The sequence below is a fragment of the Tachypleus tridentatus genome, chromosome 9 (assembly GCF_004210375.1).
Source record: "Tachypleus tridentatus isolate NWPU-2018 chromosome 9, ASM421037v1, whole genome shotgun sequence".
Lineage (NCBI taxonomy): Eukaryota > Metazoa > Arthropoda > Merostomata > Xiphosura > Limulidae > Tachypleus > Tachypleus tridentatus.
Genome location: NC_134833.1, coordinates 44,812,406 through 44,835,210, shown reverse-complemented (window position 1 = coordinate 44,835,210; position 22,805 = coordinate 44,812,406). Strand labels below are relative to the sequence as shown.

At 32.4% G+C, this 22,805-nt stretch overlaps 1 protein-coding gene across 1 annotated transcript in view; it reads left to right on the top strand.

Annotated features, from left to right (window-relative positions):
* The window catches only part of LOC143225173 (fasciclin-2-like), a 117,034-nt gene extending 95,861 nt beyond the window's left edge, over positions 1–21,173 (top strand). Inside the window, exons 13-15 of the mRNA XM_076454132.1 lie at positions 2,157–2,343; positions 17,355–17,583; positions 20,411–21,173. Coding sequence (XP_076310247.1) covers positions 2,157–2,343; positions 17,355–17,583; position 20,411 — 417 coding nt within the window. The 3' untranslated portion in view covers positions 20,412–21,173. The remainder of the gene's footprint in view (positions 1–2,156; positions 2,344–17,354; positions 17,584–20,410) is intronic.
* Positions 21,174–22,805: the final 1,632 nt, after the last annotated feature.

Sequence of the window (22,805 nt, the reverse complement as noted above, 5' to 3'; positions counted from 1 at the left end):
TTCCTAAATTGCAAAACTGACAATTGATGATTAAATTTCACTAGACTTTACTAAATTACTGATAGTTCAGTCCAGATTGGCTAAATGTAACATTTCTTCCTTCACAAGAAACTCTCCATTTAACAAAGATGGCTTGCAATAACTATGTAACTGGTAATTCTCAATACAACAGAAATCAGATCTGTAACTGTTATATATCACTCAAACGACTCTTGAAGAACACTGCTGTTGACATCCTTGCACAGTATATCATATTGAGCAATATCTTCCTCTACTGTAACAAATATTATCCATTTCCAAAAACAACAAAGGTAGCTTAGAATGAAAGTGATTTAACAGTTTTCTCAACCATGTTTCAAGTGCAATCAGCATGCACACAGGATGAAGAATAAATGTATGGTAAATTATATAGTATTTAAAGAAGACAGAAATGCATGGCATGTTGATATACCACAATTTAACCAATTCATTTCAAATCTTTTCAACATCATTGAAGATGGCCTTTCTCATGGTGATGGGTCAAAGCTGAAACCTAAAAGTTTCATATAGCCTGTGTTGCTGAATATTGTCCCTCTTGCCAACTCTTTTGGTGACCTAAAATTGAATTTATATCAACCTAACCACACTTTATGAAACTTGTTACTACTTTGCTATGACTTTTTGTGCTTGACAATCTTCTGGTCAACCCACTTTTTCCATGTTTTGATGCTTCACAATGAAATTAGATATTTTTGCACAAACTATTCTTCTTCAAATTGCTGAGAACACACCTAGTGTTCTCTTTATCTTTATATGTTACTAAAATGTGCATTCCATATAATGTTATCAGTCACCAGATGCTTGTTTTGCACAAAAATGAATTCAGCAGCACTTCTGGCATTATTTATTTTATTCATTTTATCTTCTTACTCCTAGAATATAAGAAGCTGTAATTGTTTTGAGAAGTGTACATAAAATATTTTTTCAGATAAAATAAAAATTTTACTTTCAGCTATACTTGGATGAAACATTTTCATTAAAAGTCATAAGTACAAATCCACTGAAGTAATTAACTAGTTAAAAAGTAACTCAACAACATTTCCACCCCATTCTCCTTTACATGATGCTTCAATAAAGTTACCTCTTAATCTTTTTTTTCAAAAGAAAATAAGATATTTCCATTAGGTAGCCTTCCATCTCTAGAATTATTCACAAGTTATTTCCTCAAAAGTTTTAGTAGACTATGAAAGTATGATTTTCCTTTAGTGAATCGATGTTGACTTTATAATATTGCACAACCAACTCACTGGAATTTTTCCAACTACAGAAATAAGACTGACTGACCTACACATTCTAGTACAACTGTTATCATTGCCTTCTAACATATGAATAGTGGTAGCAACTCTCCAGTCCTCAAGCATCTGCCCACTATGTATTGACATGCCAGAAATGTAAGAGAGAAGTTGCATGTTTAATCTCTGAGTTCCTTTACAATTTAAGGAACTCATTGTACTTTATTTTTAATCTTTCAGCCTGTTTAGTTACTATCAGGGAATTAATTTCTGCAAAAAGTATTAAATAGGTCTGCATGAATACAGCATGATCAAATATTAAATCTAAGGACTAACTGTGTCTTAAAACTTAACTAAGATTTAAGCTTGTGTGAGAAAATAAGGAGAGTGCAAGAGCTTGTTGAAAAATAACATACCCTTTATTTACTGACAAAAACAACATAAAAGTTTGCATATTCACACAGACACTTACATAGTCACTTCTATACATATATAGTGCACTTTCAAATTAAACACAAGGATGGCAAAAGCAAAACTGAGCAAGAACTAAAGTTTTGAGATCAAATGTCATACTAGTATTTTTGTGATTTGTTATATGAAAGTACTAAATTGCTAAAGAAAATACATTAATCATGAAAATTTTGTTGGAAATATATTTTTTATCAGTATAATAGTTTACATTCATTTGTAACAATGTCTGATGCATGCCATAAATTAGTGAATGGTAATACATGTAAGTGTACAGAAAAAACATTTTTAAGTTCTAATAACTTTGTTGGTTATGGTATGCATATTACATTTTTTTATTAAAGAAATTATTAACTGATGAACAGTGAATTTTGCAAACTTAATGTAAAAATTTGAAATAATTCATATTTACTTCAGGTGAGACGAAATGTAAATTCATGGATCAGAGATGATGAAATAAAGAAAACTGAGATCAATTATCCAGAGTGGCGTTCTTGTCGCTTTAATATAAGGGGACTGGAACCCAACTCTTATTACAAGGTTGAGCTTCGAGCCAAGAATGAAATTGGTTATAGTGAAAGTTCCAAAATCGTATTTAATACAGGTAGATGTGAGAATCTTTTATTCTGACAGTAGCAATAGTGACAATTAAATATATAATGTAATATAATTTTTAAATTTACTTTACCTATGGCTTTCTATAAATGTTACAATATCATTCAACATATCTCTATAACAGAGTTTTTTTTTTCTTTATGAATACCACTTTATGGAGAGAAAACCATTGATTGAATATGAATGTTAATGTGCATGTTAACCATTTGGAAAAATTTGCAACTATCATTTTCAACACTAAAATTCATAGAAACGATATATGAACTTACTTTATGAAAATATTCATTTTTTTAAGATTGTTAACTACCCATCTTACGATTTTACATTGTGGAAATGTTTTAATAGGAGCATGGTCACATTGGGCTGTTACTTTGCATCCTGTAAATTATTGTAGCAACACATTGCACTATAGTTGTGGCCAGGTCCTGCTGTTCCTCTGCAATTGTCTATATTTAAATAGCAGAACTAATCTTGTGACAGTGTTACGGCAAAACATTTTTATAATCTTATAAACATTTAAAACACACAGCAGGGGTAGAAAATTCCCAAAATCTCAAGATGCCTAATTTGGAACATGGTACTAAATCTTACATGCTGAAAGTGTGTGAAACTGGGAAAAATCTGTTGATTTCAGCATATAGTGGTTTCATTGACTACTAAATTGCATAATTTATAATAAAAAATAAATAAATGTTCTAAAGCTTTGACTTATAGTATTTTAGAGTTTGGTTTTTAGATTGTCACTTGTCACTGTAATAAATTGTCTTTTAGCTGAAATGCAACTTTCTAACACTAAAAGAGTTTATATTTTTGTGTTAACCTTTTCATGACAGGCTTGGTATGAAATACATGAGTTCATCTACACATTTGCACACATTAAGTACTTGCACTATAACCTTTGATACAGCATGTGTATCTTCACAAAATTTTGTAGACTTTCAGTAAATACTACAATTTTTTTTCTGGCAAAAGAAAATCTGAATTTTTCTTAAATATTTTCAATAAAGATTTGTTTGTGAAAATAGAGTCTACTATGTTACTAGTCTGAGTGCAACGTAATTTTATGTTACAATTAACAAAACTGTTCTTTGACCCAAAAATCTCAAATATTATTTACATAATCTCTAAAACTTCCTAAATACATTTCAATCATTTGTTTTCAGTAAGACTTTATAATGTGTGTTATTTTCTATATTTTGAATATGTGGGGTCAGTCACTTAACTGGCCTCATGAAAAAATTAGGAAATTTATATAAGTTATGCTTTCTTGTGCTAGAATGACTACATATTACAAGCATGTAAATATGTGTTAAGTTTAAGTATTTTATGTGAGATACGACTATATATATATATATATATTTTATTATATTGACCTTTCAGCCATACATAGCTAACTTTACATAATTTGCATTGACACAGTGCATGTGCACCCAAGCTATATATCAAATACTATAAATCTGACTTTTGGTCTTCCCTGTCTAGGCTGTGTTTTGGTGGACTAGTATTTTATAATGTACAGTCACATTTCAATTATTATACATTATATATGTGCATGGATTATTACTATTTAGAAATAAATTATTAAACTTATTTTCTTAAAATATAGAACATGCAATAAAGCAAACAATTATCTCTTCTCACTACAACCTTTGAACTTGGTTGTTGCTGAACAATGATCGATAGACCTCCTTCCTAAAAGAGAAGAGATGTGGTTGAAAACAGAAGAACTTTCTGCCCAGTTCTCTTCCATGTAAATAAAAATGCCCACATTGATACAGTGAAACTGTTGATTTCTTCATTCTAATTTAGATTATATCAAATCACTGATTGATTCTTATCATCCTGTATATCTTTCCTTATAGGAAACATTTCTGAAACCTGTTGATAGAGCCATCTTTCATCAGTTTTCTCTGTACAGAAATGACAGATTCTGTGATGGACAAGTGCATGGAAGGGTGGTACTGCTGGTCATTTAGCATGTGCTCCCCCTGTCTTTGCCATTCATCATACCCTTGGAGGCCCTAACCATCTGTGATTCCTTGGATTGTACCATCATTATTTGTTCTCTCTACCTGTCTCCTGGAGAGAGCTATGACCAATTAGACTTTGATGCTGTTGTTGAATAGTTGCCATCTCCCTTTTTAATTCTAGGGGCTTTAATGGACATAATCCCCTTTTAAGAGGTGCTGATACTGATGGGAGGGGTTGCTCTGTACAAAGTATGCTCTCAGATCACAAGCTTTTTCTCTTCAATACTGGTAGTTATACTTACTTTCATGTACTTAGTCAATCTTTTACTGCTCTTGATCTCTTAGTCTGCTCCCCTTCACTTTTCTCCCATATTTCATAGAGGGTTGACAATAACTCATGGGGCAGTGATCAATTTCCTGGCATTTTGAGAGACACTGGCTGTGATTAATGCCACCAAACCCTCGTTCCCAGGTGGAAGCTGGATCAAGCGAATTGGCCCTTTTTCGCTGCTTTCTGAGAACTTGATCCTACTGTTGTCTGCATGGTAGCAGTGACTATCTGTATTATTTAGACAGTTGCTCAAAGTATTCCTAAAACCTCAGCATGCTTTCAAAGGTATTCTCATCCATGGTAGAATCCTGCCTGTCACATGGCATGGAAGGCTCAAAAACAGGCCTGGGATACCTTTTGTAGGTATCCCATACTTTCAAACCACATTGCTTTAGCAGGCCTGTGCACATGCTCAGCAGGTAAAATATCAAATCCAGAAGGAATCTTGAATTAAATTCACAACCAGTATCTCTTTGACTACCAGTTCAAAAGTCATATGTGGAAAATATTTGAAAGGTCAGTGGGTAGTATAATTCTGTCTCCCTTTCAGTCTTGCTCTCTGATGGCCAGGAAATTGTTGATGCCCAGAGCATTGCTGATACTCTCAGCTAAAGGTTTTGCCAGATATCTTGCATTTCTGCATCTTCCTCCACCTTCTTTGCCATCAAGACTTGGGCAGAACAAGTGCCTTTTTCCTTTCGGGTTGATCATATCTATGACTATAATCTCGCCTTTACACTGGTGGAACTCAAGCTTGCTCTTCTTTGGTTTGGCAGGACATTGGTCAGACCTCGTATATACTACTCATTTGTCACAGTTTTTTAACTCATTGTTTTCTTTTGTCTGAGACTGATGCACCAATTTATGGTCTGTGTGACACTCAGGTCACAATTGCCAACATTTTACTGTCATGCCATCATTATGACTCTGAATGATAACACCATTTTAGACATTTCTTACCCACAAGTTTACCCCTGATGCTGGACAGTGTTACGGGCAATGGTGACACTGTCCACCTTACAAATGTTTTTAATTTTTAAGGGTCATTGGCCACTTTAATGCCATTTACATTTTTAAATAAAAGAATGGGCTTTTGTTTTGTTTAAACATCATTCCTTTTTAAAAAATTTAATAAGTATATTTTATTTTTAAATTTTTTACCAGTTGTTTGGCACAGATAGCCTAGTTGCTTTGTGCCATGAAATGCCAAACAGCCAACTAACCAACTGCTTTAGGAATGAAATAATCTGAAAGGGTGCCCTTTTCATTTACTCTCATCTTTTTATATTCAGAAAGTTGGGAAACAAGAAAATATTTCCTTGCAGGAGTCCCATTTTGAATATCTGTTTTGTTAGGCTGTTGTGCCAGACATTGCAAAATGAAAGTGCTGTACACTACTTTTTTGTTTAATCTCAATATTATTTCTTAAGTAATGCAAATGAGGTGATCACTTGATTGTCTAGATTTGTAGTAGCTTTGAATTTTTGGTAATTTTATGTAGTTTTCAGATATGCCAAAAGTCTTTTATTTGTAATTTTCTCTGTCTTCTACTAGAATAAATGCAACTGTTTATGAGTAATTTAATGATGCATATTCTAATAATCATGTTGAAAATTACTGATCACTTCTAGTTTTGAGTTAAGTTGGTTTAATCAAAATATTATTATCTATCATGAAAATAACTTTTCTTTAGTAACTTTGTTTATTCATTTATAATTCCATTTAAAAATGTTCAAAAACAATATGTAATAGCAATACCAGTTTAAAAAAGCAATGAGTATAATAAGATTATGTACTTAAAATACGTTCAGGCTAAATATTTGATTCACTTGTTGCGCCTTTTGTGTATGTTCTCAGTTTTGTGCTGTAAAAACCAACAGTAATCCTCCATAATTGCAGGATTCAATTGTTCTTGATGCTGCTGTTCTATTATAGAAATACCTTGGTGGAAGCACTCACCATGCTTATAACTCCCTGCACCTAGATCATTTGGAAAGAAGTCTAAATGGATGTGTAAGAAGTACATTTTTAGTGACATACTAGATTCCATCTCCCTGTAATTCTAAAACATACCATCAATCACCTCAGCCTAGCTTTCATGCCTGTGATTTCTTAAGAAATTTTTAATAACTAATTTGTATGATATGCAGGAAGGAAATTCTTTATAATTGAGTACTGTTTCAAAACCATCATTCATTAGCACTTTCTGAATATGTAGCCTAACAAATATAACTTCTTTCATTTTTGCTTCACTTATTTTTGAAAACTTGTCAGACAAATGTCTGTTACCATTACCATCTTTGTTTGTTTCTTTTAATAAATTATTCATGAGTCATAGTTTAATATGAAATGGGAGTAGAAATACATTTTTAGGATTCACTACTCAATACACTGTTTCTCTGGTATGTTATTCTTTGTTGCTTGACATTCCTTTTTTTATGAAATGTTTTCATTATCTCAACTGTTCATTAGACACAAAAAAACAATTATTTTGTATACCCACTCTACAGACCTAGCAGAAGTGCAATAACTTTTATGTGATGGCTTCAAGTGTAATCTGCATGTTTTGATAAGTTTCATGTTTGCAGCATGAGCAACAGGAATTGATGGCTTAGTGTTCCTTTTAGATCTATTGATAAAAAATTTCCATTCTTGAAGATAATGTTTAGTATCTAATTCTTTCATTAGTCCATCAACATTTGTACAGAAACACAAAGTATCTTGCATGTTGTAATGAGAAGTGAGATTTTGATAGCAATTTTGGCAAACTGAATGTTCTAGCAAACTAAGCACATGAGAACTTCATAATCCTGGGTTAGCAGACAAGCACAAAAATGAAGTAAAAGTGGTGCAGTTTGCTACAGTTATACCAAGAACAAATAACTTCTGTCAATGATACATTTGCAACTTTACAACAAAACTTAGTTCTACAGATAGTAAATTGCAAAAAAGGAAATAATGCAAAGTTAAAGTAATATATTTATGATTTGGATAACTTTAGAAGAAAATTAGTTATAGCAAGAAATGTCCAGGTTGTTGAATTTTAAAGTTCTTGAGTTCACTAACTTCAAAAATTCACTGCTTCTAATCTGTTCTAACTAAAAATAAACTTCAAGTTTCTTCTACGTTTATGCATTTTGTACTTTGTTTCACCTGCTGGCAAGTTGTTTCTACTCAGGCAGGAAATATATTTATTTATTTACAAAACCTGAATACAAATTTCAAAGGGAGACTTAAAATTGACAGTTAGGGTTAAGGATTAAATTTCTGTTATTACTGCTTAATCCAAAGCAAATATTAATCACACTTACATCAAAAGAAATTTTAAAGTCTCAACATTTCACTTAGAATTTTATTTAGAGAATTTGTTTGTGGATATGTATATCACAAATAATTTTTCAAAATTTGTTTAGCATACTTTCTTCAAATCAGAATTTGTGAGTGTGAAATGGATAATCTCTGAAATGGGAAGGTTGTATGTATCAAGGGGTCAACCAAATGACTTGCATTTTCTTATATGAACTGTGGTTTTCACTTAATAGATTTGAAAAACACATGCTCAAGAAAGCCATTAAATGAATGTTGTTCTAACAAACTAGAGGTGCTGTACCTGTCAAATTGTGTTGGATTTAACTCCAACATGACCAGTTGAGCTTTTATTGGGATTGTAAATTGAAGTGTAAATAAACCTGATAAACACCACTTTAGTCTTCATTTTGTGAAATTAGAATAACCTAATATACTCTCCCAAGAAACTTTTCAAAAATAGGTGCTCCGAGATTGAATTTTATGCTAATTTTAATTTATTGAAACTATTAATTTTCTGCAAGCACTTTTTAATGATTCACAAAAATAGCTTCTCACTGCCACTTATACTCATCATGACTATAAATAAGCCCAAGCATGTGAACTTGCAGATTACACAGGTAATTTATTATGCATTGTTATGGTAATTCATTCATACATACTACTGTGCTACTATAACTCTATATATTTAACTAGAAACAATTTTTGAAATGAAAGTTAAATTAAAGTCTACAAATCCCTACAGTTACAGTGACAAAACATTGATCTAGCTGCTCAGTGTGCCAGGTCTGCTGTACTACTCTCCAAAATCAGAGATATCTACTTATTTTTTCTGTAATCAACCATAATGCTACAAAATGCACACATTAAATAAAACCTGATAACTAACATATTATTTGTGAAAAATAATATACCATATAGGCATTCAAAAGGCTTCATTGACCTTATATTCTCTTTGCAAGTTTCAAAAAATTGATACTTGTACATAGCTTCATCACACTATCCATTTAAGTCTATTTATTAAGAAACTCTCTTTAATCCTGAACTGTGATCCATCATTAGCTTTAGCATTGCTTTGAAAATAATTCTAATTTGGTAATTGTTACATATGTTTAATTTCAATGTGTATAATTACAAATTTCTTTAGTGAGAAAGATAAAACACCAAAATTACTGAATTCTAAGGCCATTTAGATATATGTATTTTCAGTTGTGAAATGGATTATGAAAAAAGTGGAATTCTCTTTGTACTAGCAACTTGGGTTATAGTATGGTGCAACAGAGGATATACACTCTGTGATTTAATTTTTCTTTCAACCATAAGACCAGGAATCAAAGGTTGGAATCCTCAAGAGGTGGAACACTTCTGGATCATTCCACTCTACATTTTAGAACATTAAAATACAGAATTAGAAAATACACTGATACAAAATAAACAAAACAGTAAAACATAAAATAATGTAATTAATGAATGGGATGCAACACTAAATTAGACTTATTTTGAATACTTTTAAGGTTAATGATAAACTACATAAAAAGAGTATTTTAATAAATAGACTTAAGCTAAAGTAGATGGGATACACAGGCATATGATGTGTTTTATTACTGCTTTAGTTGTATTGAAAATTTTAGAATTTTTCATTTATTTAGTACGTATGAAGTTGCAACGTAAACACATGGCCTAGAAAGCCATTGAGATTGTCTTGTTTAACACTGTTATATTCTTTGCTGGCCATGCTTATATTGTATAAATGAAACAGCTGATCAATTATGAGGACAACTGAACTTACTTTTTAAATCCAGGTATGTTTTCTTAGTTCAGTTTTTCCTGAGACTGATTAGTACAGATGTACTATAAGATTATAAGATTAAATTTGGCAGGTGTTTGTCCTGAGAGAAAGAAAGTTGTGAAACTAACTACAGTCTGGTAGAAATGACTGTCATTTTGTTTGTGCAAGTATGTATGCTAAGTTTTCTTTTTCTCTATTCTGTAATAAAGACTGTGTTCATTTATGCTAAATTTTTCCAATCTCTTTGATTTTCACACTCATCAGGAAAACTTAGTTATCAGATTCAGAATCACTCTGGTCATTTCCTGAGCAAATCAGCTGTTATTAATGAGTTTAACTATTTGATACTTGTAGGACAATCAGTTCATGTGAAAATAGCACAGTAGATATAAATGAGAAATGTTAATGCAATAAAATCTACATTTATGATGGAATTTCTGTACTGATAATGTATATTAACTCTTGTTTAATTTCTTATGTCCAAAATAATCGAAGTATATTCATTTAACTAAAAGAAAGGAATTTTTTGGATGTAGAAGTTCTCAGGAGGGAGAGGATGAGTTTACTAATGAAGAGCATAGAGAACCATACTCAACAGGAGATGTGTTAAGTCTAAGAGAAGACCCCTTTTTGAAATGGGACTTCTGCTATTAAGATCTATGGCACTGATCAGCTTGCAGTCATTGACTCAGAAAGATTTTATCATGTCTGATGCACCAGACCATTCAAGCAAGTGGAACCTCTGAGGATTAATCTTGATGGATGGAAAACATGAATGACTGGGGTTCTTTGGAATGGAAAAGCACCTGGTGAATTTGAGATTGTATGCAGAGGTCTTTACCAAACTCCTAGGCTCTCACCAGTTAGAGCACAAGAGCTACAGCTGTGTTCAAGATCACTTGCAGCTGATGAACAGATGTTGGGCATACTGCTGGTGAATGGTTTCTGACAGCATTGTTTCCAAAGCTGATGAAACAACATCTGCTCATGGGTGCAGATAATGACCCATGGAATAAAGGTTGTTAAAAAAAGCCACAAGTAGCCTGCTGCCCTGTAGCCCTGGACCAGGAGCCAACTGCTCAGAGGGATATTGAAGTCAGTGCAAAATTAGTGACATCTACGCTTGGTATCTGTTGAAACTGTAAAAGAGAGACGTTTTGGCTAGAAGATTGTACTCCTTTGTTAAAGAGAATGGCAAAAGAGGATCCAGACTAGTCACTAACATATTTCAGGCAGATTCTGAGCTTAGATGGTCTGGCCCTTGATACTGTTGAACACTTGTATGAGGATCAGCAGGATGATTGGAAGATTTTACACTCTATTGGGCTGAGATGAAAGCTTGGAAGAGGATCAACACTGAGAGGTTGGCTTTCTGTGAGGATGATCTGCATGAATTGCATATGAAAGCTTATCCAGTGTTGACCTCTGTAGACCAGGAAGACATCATAATCAACAAGTTTGTTGGGGACCTGTGAATGAAAAGCATTATCTCTCTCAAAGAAGCAAATTAACCACTTCAAACTGGCCATCAGAACAGAAGAAGCCTGCAGTTGCAGCTGTAGCAGTAATTTTACTGGCAAATGATGTGCTCCAGTTACCTACATCATGGTTGTACACAGGGTTGACCATTTACCACTTCCACTTGATGAAAATGTAATGCAAAGACAATGAATTCCAATGAGTATGTAGGCTGTCCAGGTCTACCCCTAGTTACTAAAACTTCCCAGATATGTTCTAAGAGAAAAATGTTGGGTCTCCTCTGGACAATACTGGTCCATTTCTAGAAACTGCAAGAGGTCATCACTACATACTTGATACCATCAACTACTTCAAGTAGGCTGAAGCTTATCCATTGATCAATGTATTAGCACAAATAGTCATATATGTGTCTACCAAGAACTGCATAGCATGATTAGGAGCACCAGAAGAAACACACACATGGACCAAGAAACTAATTTCGACAGTCTGTTCACTACTTATGTCTATTTATGAATGAGTTTCTGTGTTCCATAAGTGAGGTATGCTTTATTATTAATTAATGATACTTTCATTAACAGTATTGGTTATACGGTTTAGGTATTGTCTATCATTTTAATTTTATTATAAAAATCATTCTCTACTGATTGCTTAATGTAGGTATTTAGCAATATTCTAAATTTGAGCTGGCCAAATCGAACAAGATATTTGTAAAACATTATGGCTGAAAATATCTTCATAGGTAAGGGTATCCAAGTGATGAAACAGTGCCTTCTAATCTTTACAAGTATAAATGTAATCATCCATCAAAGTGGATTTCTGTACATGGCTAGGGGACATCCCAGAAAAGGCCCTGTACTTTCAGTTCACTTTCTCTGGGATCTGTACATCCACCCATGTGTTTGATGCATTGTGACCTGTGAAATGGAGGAAAGGATTCCAGTGATTGAGAAGTCCAACCCAAACATGCCACTTTGGCCTTAAATTCCTGTAGAAGAGTGACAGGGTCAGTCAGCTGATTCTGTAGGCTAGGGTCAGCTGAGAACCAATGTTGGATATTCTCAACAAGTGTTGTGGACATTATGTCTGATGTTGGTGTTTGGGTATAGTGTTCACAAAACCCTAGTGTTATTACAGTATCCTTGTGTGGCATTGTAGTGCTTCTCCTCATAAGGATCCATGGATGCTGGTGTCAGTGGCACTGAAATTTATTCTCTTTTATATGGATATCCCAATCCATGAAAATATAAGAAATAAAACTGAAAAAAAACAGATTATTGAAAAATGACCACACCTAGACGATCTTGTTTCATAGCCACCATCACTTTCTAATTCTACATCTTGATTTATTATCCCTCATTCATTATCTGAGAAATCCTTAGGGCAGATGTCTCCCATTTTCATTCAGAATGAATTAGCAGTACTTGTTTGCTCCCCTACATTAGTCAGAAATTTATGCCATGGCAATATTTCAGTGGAAATGTCTACACCACAATACATCAAACATCTCCTAAATTCAAAGGCCATTGGGGATTTAATCATAGTGGTTACTCCCCATGCTACCTTGAAATCCTCCCAAGCAGTGATCATTGAGAAGGATTTACAAAACATCTTTTTGAGTTGGAGATCTTTGCTGCTTTCTCCAGCAGAGATATAAAGAAATTTCTTAGCTGGAGAAAGCAGCATGGTCCAGCAGTAAAGTCATGACAGTGGCAGGTTATTTCAGCTGTAAGATATGGTCATATTTCTAACCCTTTCAAATTTTCCATTAGTGGCAGTTCTGTCGTTTGGAGGCTTCTTGTCATGGTTCTGTGATATTTGTTTATTGTAATGGCAAAGACGATGATGCTTATGAGAGTCAGTTGTACCCATTGAAATAGAACAAGAGGGTTCCCATCCCTCTTATTTTTGTTTCTGTCCTAAGTGGATGGAAGAAAAACAGGTATAGCATTTATTTACTGTTAACAACATTTCCTATCCAGAAGCTCAGATGTTGTTGTCCCATAGTCAATCTCAGAAATATACCTCTACACTATGTGCAAACAGAGTTTTCTGTTCCTCCAATAGGGTTTTTCTCACACCATGTGGAAAGTCATTTGCCTTATATGGATAAAAAAGTAAACTAGCCAAGCCCACCTTGTTTATGTCACTAAATACACTCTTGGAGGCCATAATCATCCATATTGGGTTATCTGTTCCTTTTATCTGTTTCCCAGAGAGTCAATCAGTCAGACATTGATGCTCTCAAAATGCTCCCTTTTTCACCTTGGGAATCATTAATGGACACATTCCCCTCTAGGCTGGTGCCAATATTGATGAGAAGGGTTGTTCTGTGATTCTCAAATCACAACTTTCCTGTCTTCAGTGCTAGTTATTGGGTCAATTTTTATGCACTTAGTATTTTACTGCTATTGATGCATATATCTACACCTCTTCATTTTTCTCACACTTTCCTTGGAGGGCTTACAGTGATCTATGGGGCAATGATCATTTTCCTATTGTCTTGAAGGAAATTGGCCAAGATTGATGCTACCCATCCTGAGTGCTATGGTGAAAGTTGAACCAGACTATCTGGCTCTCTGTTACTTCTCTTTCATTAGTCTTCTATCTATTAATTACTGCATTGGAAGCAATAGCTGATAGTATCATTCAAGCATTTTTTTATTGTATATACAAAACCTCAACATGTTTTCTATGGTATTCTCATCCATAAAGGCTCAGAAAAGGGCCTGGGATACCTTTAGCAGGCATCTCACTCTATCTTTCTAATGCTTCTGTCTCTTTCTCTGCCTTCTTGGCCATCAAGTCTCTTTTTTATTTTGTGCTGATTCTATCTATGATTATAATTGCCCCTTTATCCTGGTGAAAGTTAAGCTCACACTTCATCTGTCTGGCAGTAAATTGGTTGGATCTGGTAATATTCACTGTGATATGCTGTACCATTTCTCTCTTACTCTTCTTCAGATTGTTTTTAACCAGCTATAGTAGGATAACCTTTCCCTGATTCTTGGTATAAGGTTACTGTCCTGCATTTTTCTAAACCTGGAAATGATCCCAATATATATTCTAATTATTGTCCAACTTATTTGACAAGATGTCTGTGTAAGATCATAGAAAAGATGGTTAATGCTTGTCTTGTTTGAACAAGCTCCTCTTGCCCACTGAGTAGAGGTTCCATCAACAATGCTCCACTGTGGACCACCTGAATCCACTTAAAACCTCAGTTAAGGAAGCCTTCCTCAAGATATTATATTTTGTTTGTGTCTTATTTGAAAGTTTAGAACACAACTTTAAGGTGTGACATTTTGCAGGACCTCCATTCATATGGGTTATGTGGTGAGCATTTATCCAATTTTATTCATAATTTTTATGTGACAGACTATTCAATGTCTGTGTGGGTTAAACCCTTTCTTGTTCTTTTACACAGGAACATGGAGTCCTTTAGAGCTGTGTCTTTTGTGTCACACTTTTTAATATCAAGATCAATGTTCCCACTAAACAACTCCCTCCAATGGTTGAAAACTGCCTCCATGTCAAAGACTACCATATTTCTTGTCTGTAATCAAACACAAGACTTATTGAATGGCAATTTCAAAATGCTCTCAATTGTTGAAGTTGACCACAGCAAACTGTTTTACCTTTTCTTTCTTTAAAACCATTTATATGCACTTTTACCACCAATGAATACCCCATTCCTGAGCTCCATCTTTATAAAAAAAATATATAGCCTATCTTGGCTCACAAAGAGTATAAGAAATAATATTAAAGAAAAGCATTATAAATTTTAGAAAATTAAATTGACTGGTATGACAAGAGATTTAGAAGATTATAGTAAATCAAGAAAGTTGGTGAAACAAAGCTATTCAGTGGACTATCTGTGCTTGGTATCAATGCCCAGTTCCTAGTGATGTGAGTCCACAGACATACCACTGTGCCACTGGGAAATGAATGATAAAGGAAGGCCCATATCTGATGGTTATGAGATGGCTGGGTTATTAAACTTTGTTTCTTACTGATAAACATTTAAGCATTATTCCACATCTTGAATAGTTGATAAATGGAAACAAGATTGAAGAAGAAGAGTGCATCAATTCTGAGTTTTTTTAAAATAAAATTGTGAAGTTTAAAGAATAATAAAGTTCTTGGGCCAACTAATATTTGCTCAAGAGTTCTGAAGGAGGTTAAAACTTGGATATGTGAGCCACTTTGTATTACTTTTTGTCAGCCCTTGAATAGTGAGTAGATACCAGAGGGTTGGAAGTTAACTAATGTAACTCCTCTTTTCAAGTCAGGTGGTAATAATTGTCTCATTAGTCTTACATCAACTGTGGGAAAAGTTTTGTAAAATCTGATAAAAGATAATTTGCAAAGTAATTCAACAAAATTTAGAATTTTATTGGATAATCAACATAGTTTCACGAAGGGAAATTCTTGCCTTACAAATCTTCTTACATTCTTTGAAACGATTACTGCATATGTAGATCAGGGTAAGAGTGTTGATTTGGTGTATCTGAATTTTCAGAAAGCATTTGAAAAGGTGCCATACAAAAGGATTGTAAAAAAATTATATCTGTATGTGTGAGGAATGAATTAACTAATTGGATAGAAGAGTAGCATGATGGAAGAAAGCAGAGGGTTATAAACTGTGTTCAGTCAAACTGGATTATTGTTGCAAATGTTGTACTTCAGGACTCAGTCTTAGGACTATTGCTATTTTGATTTACATTAATGACATGCATGTAGGTATGGTCAATAAATTACTTACCTTTGCTGATGATATCAAGGTCTTGGGTGCTGCTAGCTGTGAAGAGACACTGTTGATTTGCAAAAGGATTTAGATCATTCAGTGAATTAGGCATGTAAATGGCAGATGGGGTTTTAATTGTAATAAATGCAAGATGCTACATGTGGGTTTTCATCATTTGAATTATAAGTATAATTTGAATGGGAATTACTTTAACAGTGTCATGAAAGGATAGGATCTTAGTGTAATGGTAAATAAGTCTCTTCAGCTATCCAACTAGTGTGCTGTTGTTAGTGGTAGGACAAATAGGATTTTATGTTGTATCTACAGAAATGTTGAATGCAGGTCTCTAGAGGCTATAATTTCATTGTACAGGTCACTTGTTGGGCCACATTTTAAATATTCTGTTCAGTCTTGGGCTCCTTACCTTAGGAAAGGCATTGATTTGTTGGAATTGGTTCAGAGAAGAGTTGCTTGAATAGAGGGATAGTCAAATGAGGAGAGGTTGAAATCTCTCAAATTGTTTCCTCTTGTAAAAAGAAGAATTAGTGAGAATCTGATTGATGTGCTTAAGTTTGTAAAAGGAATTGATAGTATTGATGCATCATCATTTTTCATACTTAACAATCAGAAAAGTAGGACTAGAGGATACAAATATAAATTTTGGCAAATAGGAATCATCTTCATCTTCTTATAGAAGGCTGGCTTTTGTGATTGGCTAATTTCAGATGTTGTGGAGGATGTAAATTTAAGTGGATTTAAGAGAAAGCTTGATACATATATGAATGATAGGGCTGATTTTATGATTTGTTTAAAAGTTACATGTTAATAGTTTTAGTTTAGGTTAGAGGATGGAACAGCTGAGATTGACCAGCAGGTCCCATATTGTCCCAAAACTCTGTTATGTTAAATGCAGTTAATCATTAGATTCATAATTAATCTCCTTATTTACTGAGTGAAACTGTTATAAGTGGATCTAGCTGTCTGGTACTCATAGGGAAATTATATCACCTGACAAAACAACATTGATACTCATGCTGTTTTCATTGCCTTGCAAAAAAGAAAAAAAGTATATTTTTTGTTTGTTTGTGTTTCTTGTTAATAAGTTTGATTGAAGAATGTAAGAAATTAATATCATTGTAGTATCATACATAACAAAAATTAGTGTGTTACACAGCATTTGTTTCTCAGAAATTATTTGTTTCAACTATTTCATTACTTACTGCTTCTGTTTAGTTTTATAACTGAAAATACCACAACTGAGGGTTCTTTTATAAATAATTACTGTAATTATATATATTGAAAATAAGTTAATAAAATAATATTGTGGAAAGAAATAAAGATTTCACATTCTAATTAAACCATCTTTTTATTGTTTGAATAGGAACTGGAAATGATATGGATGAAAAAGAATATACAAAGCAAGCAAGAATATCTACCACGACCATTATCATCATAGTTATATTGCTTATACTCCTAATATGTGTCCTTCTTGATTTGGTGGGATACTTCCGGTACCATTGGGGTGTTTTGTACTATTTCAGAAGTATGTGTAAAAAACCAGTAAAGAAAAAAAATACAAGTGCTACCAAGAATACAGATTTTAAAAAATGGTAAGTGTTCAAAAGGAAACATTTAATATTTGAAAAGGTTTAATAGCATTAACAAAGCATCATAGATTTAAGAAATTTATATTGACTGCTATAAACAGGAAACTTAGAGGATTATTGAAAAATCAAAATAGTGGGTCAAACAGGAAATTATGAAATTAAAAATGTTATTTGAAAAGATTTGGCTGAAATTTTTAAATTAACAGTAAGAATTTCTTTTAAATACATTATTAGCAAACAAAATATCAAGATTTGATTAGGGCCTTTAAGAAATCCATATCTGATCCAAATCCAAAATACCTTTTAGGAATTTAGATGGAAACAAATCAACAATCAGCATTAAAATGTCAGTTGCCAAGAAAGTAACATCTGGGATACCAGAAGATAGATTTATCTTCTTTCACTCCCACAAGAGGAAATTATTGTATATTTAGAAATTAAACATATTAGGTATCAAAGAAGAGTAAATTTTGGGTGTCATGAGCATAAGATTTTTATGAAAGGGGTAGGGTGAGATAGGCACTGTATGAGATGAAGGAGGGAAAGTTTTTGGAGAGGTTGAGAAGATGAGAAGAAAAAGTGTGATCATGACAAATAGTCCAAAAACGGGCCTTATGAAGGCCTGGCAGGGATCTATGAGATTAAAATTCCATGGCTGGAATATACAACTCTAACATTTTGAAATTTGATGTGGGGGAGAGTACCTGAGAAATCCCAATTTCACTGAACAGGACAAATTTAAAGTCCTTTCAGTGCCCAGGTAATGTGCAGACAGATGTTGTGGTGCAATGAAGATACTTGAAAGAGAGTTGCACAGATTACCACTTTGTATGGCTCTACTGACTTTTTAAACATCTGCATACTTTTTATTTTTTTTTATTATTGTTGGATGGCTCGGTTATTAGATATTCAACATGGTTTCAGTGGAAGAAAATCTTGCCTTACTAACCTTTTGACATTTTTAAAAGGTTGTTGCTTATTTAGATTATGGTAATTGTGTGTATTTATTGTATGTGGATCATAACTCTGCATTAGTCTTCTGTAAATATTTTTCATGGTCACTTGTGTGGGATCATAAAATATTAATTTAGAAATAATTAAATAGCAATAAATTATTTTTTGGAAGCAAAATCTTTTCTTTTATAAATCGGTAAATTAACATTGAATATTATGAATTGTTTCTTTTTTTTAACCACTTAAACTAAGTGTAATAATTTAACACAAACTAGCCAAATACTGAAGTTACTGAGAACAACAAACATGTACATACTTCTTTTTGTCAGTATCAATGTTTACAAAATATTTGGTGTCTATGAAGATTCTGCAAGGCTAATAATTTGTGAAAAACAAATTGGCTCATTGCATAGAAGAAAGTTAAGGATTGTTATAAATGCAGTTCATTGAAACGAAATTAATTTTCTAAGTGAAGTACCTCAGGGTCTTAATTTTAAAGTCTTTGCTCATATTGATTCAGATTAATGACATAAATGAAGGAATAATTTTGGACTTTGCTGGCTGCAAGTTGATTTCTGCTTTACAAAAAAAATGATTTAAATTATTTGGTTAGTAGATGGCTTTTAATAATAGAAATTGCAAAGTAATGCTTATGGGTTATCAGAATTTTAATTACAAGTTTTAATTATATTGGGAATGACCATGACAGTGTTATGGAAAAAAAGTTATCTTTGTGTTCCAATTGATCAGTCTTTTAAGCCATCCAAATATTATTATACTGCTGGTGGAAGGTCAAACAGACTTTAGATTGTATCTTTAGAAATACTGAATGCACATCTAAAGAGGTTTTATAGGTAATTAGTTAGGCTACAGTTGAAGTACAGTGTTTAGTCTTGTGCTCCTAACTCTGGAAAGGACAAAGGACATTTAATTGTTGGAAAGGATTCAAAGAGGGTTAATGGGATGACTTCTGGAATTGAAAGGTTGTTGTATGAAGACAATTTAAGATCTTTGATAATGTTTTCTCTTCAAAAAAGAAGAAAAGATAAAGGAGGATTTAACTGAGCTCTTTAAGGATATTGATAGTATTGATACATCACGTTTCTTTTGTCCTACGTAATGGTGAGAATAGTTGGAATAGGGGATACAGATATCACTTGGAAATGTAGAATCATCTTCAGCTGTGATAGCTTTATTTTTCTAACATGGTAGATGCATTTTGGAATGAGTTGCTTTCAGAAGTGGTAGATGCAATTAATGAAGTTTCAGGAAAGACTTGAAAAATATTTTATTGATAAATGCTGGGTTTAAGGTTTTTTATTACTGTTATGATTGTAAAATTTAACGGATTAGAAAGCTGCTTAGATTGATGAACTGTTTCTTTGATGTTTTTAAATCTTATCTTACATTAAGTAAAAAACATGGTTAATGAATGTAATTTATGGAAGCTCAAGATCTTAAGTTTCCTTAAAAATCAAACCATGGAATATCTATACACAGAATGTTTGAAATGGTGTTCTAATTTGTGAAATTAAAACCCAACACATATTGTCTGTGTATGCAAAGCAAGGTAATGTTGAGGAGGTTTGGAAACATGCAACTATTTTAAGGCAAAAAATGCTAATGCATCATCGCAACAATATACACTATTCAGAAGATGTTAAATATCATAAGCAGCTATGCTATAACTATATAAGCATATTTTTTTACATCACACAAATAGGGGATTTGGCCAAATTCTCTCAATCACCCTTGTGTCTGTTTATACATACACGTTGTCTGTATATGTTTTTTTGTATTTTCACAGTTTTAGTTTAGTATATTTATATTTTTTTTAAGTTTGCTGTACTTTAATGTTTGTATATTTCCTTTGTAGAAAAGATCATCCCCCAGTGGGTCAGTTGTAAATTTTGGACGTCCAATACTAAAATCCAGGGTTTGAATCCCCATGGTATACAGAGTACAACTTTGCATTAAGGAACATCAACAACAGCTAGAAAAGATCATATTTCTGGTTTTCATATCCAATGTATGCAGATTATCAGGAAAGTTTTAATTTCAAATACATTTAAATTTTTCACCCAGTACATACTTATCTTGTTGTTCAACTCAAAATTATTTCTATTTTTAAAATAACAAATCTTCATATTTACAATATATTTAGGTAACTCTGAAATTTAAGTATTCTACATTTAATATCTCATTGGAAAGGAACACATTTTATCTGTTTATTAAAGAATTCAGTCAATAAAAATTGTAGCAGAATTAATAAATATTAGCCATTTTTACTGTCATGTTTATCTGATGCCCTATGTTTTGGTGAAAATCAAAAAAAGTAATCAAAACTGGAGGTTTCTTACTTTGACTGCTACATTTTAATTTTGCTTCTGTACACCTATTATCAAATTTATGCTGTTTTGATAAAATATAAAAAAAACATTAGTTTCTATTATCATAAAATTCTTGGTTGATTGAATAATTGTAAGATTAAATAATAATATGACAAATATTGCTAAATTTCATCTCAAATTTGACATTTTAATTTTTGCTTTTATAAAAGATTTTATCAACTTGTTAACTAGTCAGACTTTCTATACCTTTTGCCAATGTTTAGTTCCATTTCTTTAAAAAAAATGTGTTTGATATTTTATTTTTCATGTGAAAAACATTTTTGTTTGAATATAAAAAAACTAGATTTGATTTAGAAATTTTGTGTTGAATTAGTTTTTCTTAAATATATGAAATATTTTGTATATAATATTTAAAAAAGTTAATAAATATCATTTTAAAATTTCAAATAATTTATATTCTATCCAAATTTATTACTGCTGACTGGAGTGGTGAATTCATCAGAAGACTTTGCTCCAAGTGTGTAATAAGATGTGTATTATCATCATACTTATTTCTGTCTAGAGAAACATCAAGTTCCTGATTGCAGGGATTAATTTACAACAGTATAAATCATTAACAACAGCTTTATATTTCATGTAAACTAAAACTTAAATTGTTAAAGTTATTGCAATATACCTTCCACATATTTAGCATAACTCAGATTTTTAGAAATTTTAAGCTCCCTTACTGTTTTGTATACTTTTTGTTAAAGGTTTCCATGCATATTTTAAGTACCAAATTTGAGGTATTTGGACTTGAAAAATAATGTATACTATGACATACCTTCTCCTACAAATACCCATTTTTCTTAAAAATAAAAGTTAATGACTGTAAGTATAAGAACTGTGTTATGTTATTGAGTTGATTTTTATGAATTACTTGGGAAAATAAGGGAAATCCTAATCCATGTAAAATATAATGAATTAATTTTTTTTCTTTAATAAAATTTCTACAGGATATGCTTATCCATATAATGTTGTAGGGGTAAGCTCAAAAATAACATTTTAACAAAAATTCCAAGCCAGTGGTACAACAACTAATGCACAAATAAGCTTGCTTGTACAATTTCATAGGTAGTCCATCAAATATATTAATATATTCAGTTACTATTGTGGTGTAGGACAGAGTTGCAAGTGCAGGTGCTGTAGTATCTGTGGTTCTGATGCCTTTGAATTACATTAATCTTAAAATTTAGTAACTCTTCTACATGATAATTCTCTTCCACACACACAAATGCTATTTCCTTCAATTTGGATGCCACTCGTCTTTACTTACCCTCCACCTAAATTCAGTATTTTATGTGAACTGCACTGTTACATGATTATGTCATCATGTAACAATACTCCTCTACCAATAGATTACTTTCATGCCCAGTAACTCCACCTATACATTTGCACTCTTGATAACATATTTTATTTATATTAAACATGCATGTTTAAATTTCTCATACATGTTTAACTTGATGAAGGTTTTGAGTTCATTAACAAAACTTTGGTTTTCATTTTACATAGCTATTTTCTTCAAAAGCATTGAATATCTTAAGTTCTCAAATGATGGTGACTTCTATTAGTATTGTATGAGTGACAACATACATGATAACATCATCATGCAACAAAAGCCCTCTACCATTGGGAGGGTAAAACAACCTCCATACAAGGTAACTTTCCCATATGCACTTGCACTTATGATGAGATTTTCATTGTACATTGGCTTTTGTTTCAAAAGCATTAATTATTTTGGATTCTGAAATGATAGTGACTTCTACTTAGCTCTGTGTGAGTGACAATGTATGTGTAACCTTTTCTAATGTGGCTTATGAATTTTTGTTAACTGTTCAAGACATTGCAGTCTTTATTCGATGTATTGTGGATTACCACATG